General features: G+C 39.2%; 1 protein-coding gene across 2 annotated transcripts; it reads right to left on the reverse strand.

The window, feature by feature from the left end:
- Positions 1–1,174: 1,174 nt before the first annotated feature.
- On the reverse strand, positions 1,175–8,080 carry LOC125702037 (uncharacterized). 2 transcript variants are annotated; one of them, XM_048964830.1, is made up of 6 exons: positions 7,905–8,080; positions 5,940–6,046; positions 2,914–3,443; positions 2,591–2,663; positions 2,023–2,080; positions 1,175–1,474 (listed from the first exon to the last, which is right to left on the reverse strand). In XM_048964830.1, the coding sequence occupies exons 1-6, from the start codon at positions 7,950–7,952 to the stop codon at positions 1,403–1,405; spliced, it is 888 nt and encodes a 295-aa protein (XP_048820787.1). In that variant the 5' UTR covers positions 7,953–8,080; the 3' UTR covers positions 1,175–1,402. The 2 variants fall into 2 exon arrangements, with proteins under 2 accessions (XP_048820787.1, XP_048820797.1); XM_048964840.1 differs by lacking the exon at positions 5,940–6,046.
- Positions 8,081–8,819: the final 739 nt, after the last annotated feature.

Below are 8,819 nucleotides of genomic sequence, written 5' to 3' on the forward strand. Positions count from 1 at the left end.
CATATTTCTTCTTTCTGGCTGCATCTTCCTCTTCAGACTGTATGAACAGTGTGAATTGTGTGAATGCAACTGTTAAAACAGTTCAGTACTATGTACAAAGTTAATAATCAACTCATAGATAAATTATGAAATCAATTGAAAGGCTAGAATTTTCTGCTGGCCTTTTGTGTTCTTCCTTGAGGGCTGCCTTTGTTGGAAAGAGGGTGGGTGAAGATCTTTGTTCTCATGCATTTATTCTTATTTATTCTTATGCTTTGGCCTTTGTGTGTGTGTGTGTTCAGTAATGGCTGAGAATGTACAGAGCGCCAAATCTTCCTCCCTTCATGTCAAGGAAGAGAGCAGAAACTTCCTTAACATCTTCCCATAACATGACACATTATTGTAATTCCACAAGGCTCAGAGTTATCAAGAGACCAGACCACAGGTCTGTTAAATTAGGACAACGTACATCTAACCATCTATTGTAAACCCACTCAGGGCAGTGCTCACCACGTCAGGACTGGAGCTGAGGCAGCTTTCTGTCTGTCTTGGAGAGTAACTGGGAGACGGGCTGCTGAGTGGTGACTCCACATCTGAAAAATGAGCTCCAGCAGAAGGAAAAGTTACTCACTAACTATTTCCCAAACATCCAGCTCCCAATTATAGCATGCAAAATTGAACGCGATCACTACTTCTGAAGCAGTTTTAAGATATCATTTAAAGAACAAAGTGTTAGCAAAGTCAAATTGGGTTATGGTAATACCCAGTTCTCCTCCTCTCAAGGCAGATTATCACGACTGAATGTGTGAGATGGGTGTCCCAAAGCTCCAGCTGTGCTGTCAGCCTGCACTAGCAACAAAGCTGTGCTACCCAAGAGGTTCTGCAGGATAGAGGTAGGGAGAGAACATGGCAAAATCCCTGCACGTATTGGCTACCATACAAACTATATGGGCTTTAGGCTGTGTTTTGTCTTGGAGGCTCGTGGGAGATCTGTTCTGAGCTGCAGCTGGAACAGCTGACCCATACAGCTACGTACTGTTACAAGATGCCAGTGTTCATAAACTTGAGTCATGGTGTTCAGACAAACACACACCTGATCTCACTGGTGAATTATTATTTATTTGTTAGTTAGTTAGTTTGTTTGTTTGCAGCTCCCCCTACTTTCAGAGCTGGCTTAGCAGTTTAAGGGACCCAAATGAAAAACACGTGGATAATACTCACCAGACATAAGTTAATCTGAATTTATCTCTTCAAGGGAAAGTGAATACTTAGTTACCTGGTAATGCTAGCGAATAAAAATAGAAGTGCTCATAAAATGTAACATCCTAAAAAGTTGAACGTACTTTTCCCTGGATTTAAAAGCAAGTTTCATTTTCATAAGTAGAGAAAAATCTGATGTGTACGTAATGGTATCCAAATGATACTAACCCTGCTCCATCCTGTGAGGGTTTGAACTCACTCCGGAGTTGTACTCTTCCCGCTGTGCTTTTGCAAACTTTCAAAAACAAGCATTAATAATGAGTGAGCTGGATCAGTGCCCTGGGTTAATTAAGTGAAGAACATTCAGTTTCTCTATTACACGAAGGAGTAACACCTTGAGTTCACTGCAAACTGTGTTAAGGAATACAAAACCCCTGAGCAGTACAGCTGTAGGCAAAACATCTACAGAAGATTTTATGTATATACTGGCAGAAAACTTCATTACAATACTGAAATATCCTCCATACAGTCTTTGGACACTGCCTCAGAATCATAACGTGGGGTAAAGAGTACCTTGTAAGATGTATTTCAGGCATCAGCTTGGATGTGAATCAGACTATTATGGACCTAAAAGACTAAAAGACTGTGATCTGAACCATTTAACCAGAAATTGTTCTTTCTGGACTTTCCATATAAAGCAACAAAGAAAAGGAGATTCCACAAACGTAAATTCAGATACAGTAATTTCAATTTCTAACTGTTCTGGATACTTCTTTTCTACTCTAAACGAATGATGTAAACACTCTGGTAGTAGGTAATGCAAAAATGTTTATAAAAAGTTACCTCTTCTAATTCAAAAAGCTGGTTCTGTTTCCAGACCGATTCTTTCGCAGGTTCATCTCTATGGGATGCAAACAGAGTTCTCTGGTAAGTGACTTCGAATCTCTAAGTTTTGGTTTGTTTGTTTGTGTGTTCGTAGAATGTAGCATGAGGTGACTGTGGGTATGTGACAAAACCACCTCAGTGCAAAACGTGGGGCACTCACATATGCCACATGTGCCACGTTTGGTGCAGGGAAGACACTGATGTTCTGTGTGGGCAATGGAAGTGGACAGGGTGTTTTAGAGGTCAGATCAGAGCAACAACTCACCTGCAGGGACTCAGATCTGTTCTATCAAAGAATCTTCCTATGTAGTTATTCCAAGCAGGTGTACAATGGTACAACAAATAGCTTACATGCACATAAGTTTATTCACATTAGTCATGATTATTTTCACTGGGATAACTTGGATCTTCATTAACACTGTTTAGAATTTTTGCCACCTTGTCCTCTTAGACAGGATTTCTCCAGTTCAGGAAGGTCTCTGCAGCTATCACTAATTAATAGATTGACAATTTTTATTGCACTCACCTTTTATTTCTTGAATGGTTCTGCATGTTCTCCTTTAAATTAATCTGCTGATCACGATAATAACCATATGTTTCTAAAATCAGAAAGTAAACCTCAATTTAAAAGTGCAAAAGCATAAATATGGCTTGAAAATAACTCCTTCTATCAACTTGTAAAAGTAACTTTACTAACTGGATTTAAAATTGCATTGCTGCAATGCAAAGATTGATAACACGTTTTGGGTCAGGGCAAACACACATCTGTTTATCAAAAAAAAAGTAGCATGAGACAACTGAAAGGAGAATGAAACACAGAATGTCCATCCTGCACTTGCTGACACTCACCACTTTTTTCTGATGTTGAAGGTTTCTCTTTGCTCCCAGGCGATATTAAGTACAGCTGTCCATCATGACAGCCCTGAAGGTGGGTTTTATGAAGGCTGTTTCTCTTGTAGTTTGCAAATGGTGCGCTGTTGTTTTCACATAAAACCTGTTCTGGAGCTGTGAGAAGCCCTTTACGGTGTCTGTCTACGGAATTTTTTCTTGCATGAATTGCAGGATGAGCCTCTCCGCTATTGTATGTGCAGTTTCTGTTGGTCATTTGATTTCTATCACCGGGATCAATGAGAAAAACAGGAGCAGTGTTTTGGTTAACAAAAGGATGACAATGCTTTGTGGAAGCTTTATTATAGGTTGGTTGGCTCTCATCTCCAAACAGGGCCAGAAAAGGACAATCAGTTTCATCTTGAGGAACTCTCAGGTCTGCAGTTTCTTTCATGACACCAAACAATAGTTCTTTTATTCCTTCTGTGCTTTCTGATTCTTTACTGGCCATTATCACTGGGTCTTTCCTGGCAGAATTCATATAGTCTAGCCTTTGGAGGAGGGGAGAAAAAAAATATAACTTGCTTTGTATACAAATAAGCAAAATCCTAACTGCTAACTCTACAGATTATCAAATTGATACAAAATTTCAAAGACTTCACTGCTCAACACGCTTGCTTCTGCTCTGAATGCATGTTACTGCCACAGAATGAGTGTCCTGTGTTTTATTTACACGTGTAGTAAGGCTGATTTAAGCAGGGCTCTTTCACTGCATCTCCAAACACACAGACACGCAGCATGTCATCACATTCAGTAGGGAACTGTGATTTATAAAACCAACCACAGTATGTCACTGCTGCTCCACTCAAATGACCAAACACTGTGGATTAAGAGTAAAAAGAAGAGGATGACAGCTTGACAGCTTCTTTGATCTGTCAAAAGGCATCGAACAGTCCACTCCCGTGCTGAAAGCCCGCAGTAAGATCCATGCATTGTTTCACTCCTGGTCTCTTTAGCAGTGACTTCTTGTGTAGCATTGCTCAGTAACCCTATTTAAGCACAGAACTTTTCTGATCTAGTGTTAGAAAACCATTTAAACATTTTGTTTTGCTCATACTTTCCTCCCCTTCTTCTCATAGCAGTGTTTTTGAAGATGCTATCATGCTTATCATTAGCATGAAAGCTGTCCTGCACTCACTTGAATCTTACTCTAGCTTTTTTTTAGCACTTCTTTCTAAGCTTGATCTCTTGAGTGACCTTTCTGAAGATCTGAGCAGAGAGTTAAGAGTTTTCTGGGACACAGAGAATACAAAACATGCCTTTTATTTTAAAATAAATAAATTAATTAAAAGAGCAGTGCTATCAATGGAACTTGAAAATGGAAAAGTACCAGAGTAAAAACTTAGTGAAGAAAAATTCTGTAATGTCTTGACCAGAAAACGCTTGGAGTTGGAAAAAGATCCCAGAGAACTTAAGGGAGAAAGTGGTGCCCTCTACTTATGTAAAACCCATGCCTTAGTTTTAAAAGAATAATCACACTGGAGTTTGTTTTGGGAGAAACCTGGATGCAGTCAAGTGAGGAAGGTAAAAACATTTTGTGGTGCAAAACAGAGGCGCCTTCTCCATTCTTGCTGAACATTTTGTAATGCTATGTAAAAGGTAATTGAAGATGAGGAAATGGACAGGTATGACACAGAGGGAAAAATAGAGGATATCTACATTTTTAGTCAACATTTAATGACCATGAAGGGTCACAGGTCGGTGCACAGTTCTTACATCATTACGTTTTCATTAAATGATTGTATAAGTTCATACTTCTCGTATACATCAAAAGAAACTCCCTCTCTAGGAGAGCTGACAGGTATTGAGATAAAAGAATTAATGAGTGTAATGGATGACAACAAAACATGGACAAAACACAAAAATGGATCAGACGAATTGTTGGAAAAGGAGATGGATTGTTGTCAGTGAGTCGTGAATGGGCAGAGGCTGTGGGAGGTGTCATAAGCAGAGAGCAAGCCTGAGAGTCTGTGGAGAAATTAGAAGGGAGATGTAGGCAATGTAAGGTTACATGGGACTTTAACATCGAGATATTCATCAGGAAGTTACCAAGATATATGGCAAGGTGAATGCTATCCTGATTTTGGGCTTTGCTGGAGAAACTGTGAAATCCATGAGGAGAGGGAATGTTCAGGTGGCTAAGAGTGGAAGCTCATATGTCCATCTTATATCACATCATCAGTAGCTAATCAGTGCCTTGGTGCCCCAGGTAAACAAGCTGCTGGACCCAGGAACTGCCAAGTAATAGATGACCTTTTTTGGCTCTACCTCATCTACATCTAGAGATGGATGCAACCTTGAGCAGACTTACAGAATAAAAAGAAAAATGGAAAATAAGACCCCTAGATAGGTGGTAAGAACTCCTGGAAACAAACAGAACAAATTTGTCTGGCCTTAAATCCTCCATGACTGAAGAAACTCATGATCAGCACATGCAAGAGAAATCAATTCAAAGCTTCTGTCCATTCTCTTGTGTTCTGTCCATACCTTTATGTTCTTATAAAAATGTTTTTAATCAATTATAAAATAATGATTTTTAAAAAGCTACAGCAGAATTGCACATGAAATAGGAGAGTAAATACTTTTTCACTGGAATCCTCAATGTAAGTAATGTAAGTGAAGTGCTGAGGCATTGGGGTCATCACTTGTTACAAAGAGCAGAACTAATGAGAGTGCCAGCAGCTGCCCTTCTCTTAGCCAATCCCCTTGCTAAATCCATGCTTCTGGATGAATTACAAAATACCATCCTGTTTACAACACCACAAAAGTAGACCATGGTTCCAAAAGCCTACCAAAATCGCATTTTACTGTCTTTCAGCAAATTTTAATAGCTTTGCTTGTTCAGTCTCTCTATTTGATATCAATTCCTATTCAAGAGCACTAGAAATCAGTGAAAAATCACGTGGAAATAAATTTCAGATGATTTTAGTATTCCTCTAACTTAATGGTCACTATTTCTCTAATGTAAAATCAGGAAGGCAGCCTACCTGTGCGATGGCGTAAGTAGATCCTGAGGCTCTGTGTCAGACTTCCTGAAAATACACTGGCCTGAGGGATTTGAAATCCATGGGTCTTGCTCAGAAATAGTTCTTGACTGAGAAAATGGTCCAAGTTATAAAACTCTGAATCTATAGTTGCAGTGTTTTAAAATTCAAAACTGGGTTTGCAAACAATATACATATTTTCTATCTTAGTTTCTTTTACTTATTTTCCCTCAATTTTATCTTTCCAGTAAAGGCCAAGACATTACCGCCCAAGCGAGTTCTGTACAATTCATACTTCTTTGTATTTGCATGTCACTGCTAACATGCAAAACACCTTTTTAAGTATCCCACGCCCCCATCATTTCAGCAAGCTGGATAGACTGTAGCAAGCTGATGCTTCACTGCAGAAGACAAAACCCTAGAATGCTATTGTATGGAAAGGCTCTGAGAGGAAACTAACCCACCCTCCTGCTCAAGGCAAGGCCAGCTTCAGTCCAGATTGCTCAGATCTGTTCAGGACTGAGACGACCGATTTTGGTGCTCAGCTACTTTTGTGACAACTTTTTCTACGCAAGCAGAATTTCCAGTGTTTAAACTGGTGATTTTTACTACTTGTCATTACATGGGGAATCTCTGGCTCTGTGCTGCCTGGATTCTGGAAGACAGCAATGAGTTCCCCTCCTCATTCTCTTTAAACCTTCTCTTATCCATGCTATGCAAACCCTCTTCATTCAGTCTCAATGTTCATCAGGAGCTCCAATCCCCTTGACATTTTTGTGGCCCTCCATTAGTCTTCCTTCACTTTGTTGATCTCTCTTTTGGACTGGGGGGGACTCAAAGTGGGCACAGTATTTCAGATGTGTTCTAACACTTTTTGTTTGGTTGGTTGGTTGGTTTTTTGAGGGGAATAATCACTCGCCTTTGAGTGCTGGATAAACTCTCTCTAACACAGCCCTGTATTTAGCTGGCCTTTCCTGCAACATGGATACACTGCTGACTCATGTACAACTTGTTATCCTCTGGCACCCTCAGGTCCTTCCCTGCAAAGCTGCTGCCTACTCAGTCAAATCCCCACCTGCACAGATATGTGGGGTTATTTCTTCTGAGGTGCAAGACGTGCGTTTCTCTGTGTTGAACTTTATGAGGTTCCTGTCAGCCTTCAGATTCACAAGATGCCTCTGAATAGCAGCCCTGCTACTGTAATGACCACTCTGACAATTTTTGGTTTCATTTATGAACCTGTTGTGATGTTGTGGGTGCAATCTGTCTTGTTGTCCAAATCATGTATCTGATAAGATGTATCAGACTTGATACCAAACCCTGGGCATCCTACCATTATTGACCAGTTGCCAATTAGACTTTAGCCCATGGACTTTCAGCAAAATGGTACAGCTGATTTTTTTACCCAATTTGTCACCCACTCATCTGGTTCATACCACCCCTTTGGCTACTAAGGTACCACAATAAACCTTGTCAAAAGCCTTCCTAAGGTCATAGTAAATAATACCCACTGCTGTTCCTTATCCACAGGGCAAGTCGTTTCATCACAGAATTAAGGTCAGGCATAGCATAGCATGGCCATGGTAAACCTATGCTGACTTCTCTCAAACACTTTCTTGTTCTTCACAGAACTTTAAACAGCATCCAGGAGGTGAGGTTCCATAATCTTTTCAGGACAGAGATGAGGCTGATAAACTTTCCTGGCTTTTGCATATACATAACATTTGTTTATTTCTTGTCACTGAGAAGCTGTCCTCACCACTGTAATCTTTGTGCAGATACCAACAGTACTGAAAGCTCAGTGAACAAAGGCTCAATTAAATCTATTCCAGACAGTAAAAGAAATACATATGTATTTATGGAATATTCATTGCCATCAGCCTAGAAGTTTTTCTTGTTAATCATTATCTTCACCATAATGCTAATTTTATGCCTCAAATAGAGAAAGTAATAAAATATTAATCAAACCTGTTTCTTTAGCTTATCTTCATAAGTCTGCTCCCAAGGGTCACCCATTAGTTTTGTACTGAAATTTTCTTCTGAAAACTGTGCACAGTTAGAGGACCAAAAAATAGAAGGGGACAATGGACAGGTGCTGAAAGTTGTTGCTGTGTTGTCTTCACGTTCCGTACATTCAGCGTAAGTAAGTTCTGTTACTTGTGTCAACTAGATAAGAGATGGCAAAGAGATTTGATTTATCTAACGTTGTTATCATCTAAGCATAGTTGAAAAGGATCCAACCTTTCTAAACTTTTTACATCTCTTTTCAGATATACCACGTTCAAGAAAAAATGTTCACATATTCTGATATGTTGGCCTTAGTCCCTTTCCCATAATCTGTCCTTTGTGACTAGTTCAGAGCACAGGTATTTCTAAATGTTTTGGAGAACGCCCAAAACAAGTGGAGCTTTTCATAATACTTGTAAGAAATAGCAGAAAAAAAAGTATGAAATATGATTGGCAATTAACACATCAATGTAGTCTTAAAGAATAAGCCTTAACACATGTAAGTACTCATTAAATCTGATCATTATGAAAAACCACTTAAAAAAACATTGCTACATATTTTTAACTTGACATCACTGAGAACAATAAACTTACTTGATGTTGGTATTTTTCTTTTTCTAAGAGATGCTGCCTTCTGCTGTCCAGTACTTGCTCTTGTAACCTTGTAAAATGAATAAAAACAGCCTCTGAAATGTAAGATCTGTAAGATCCAAAACTTCCTAACCAGAGTATTAATTTCAAATTAATTTAACAGTATTTCTCCAGATGTTTAAAAAACCCTTGATTTGTATGCAATTTTGAGCAGCCGGTCTGTAAGTCAGTCACTTAAGCATGCCTAAAATTGGATGGCAAGCAATGTAAGTAGAAAATGCTGTT

The sequence above is a fragment of the Lagopus muta genome, chromosome 1 (genome assembly GCF_023343835.1).
Source record: "Lagopus muta isolate bLagMut1 chromosome 1, bLagMut1 primary, whole genome shotgun sequence".
NCBI classification, from domain to species: Eukaryota; Metazoa; Chordata; class Aves; order Galliformes; family Phasianidae; genus Lagopus; species Lagopus muta.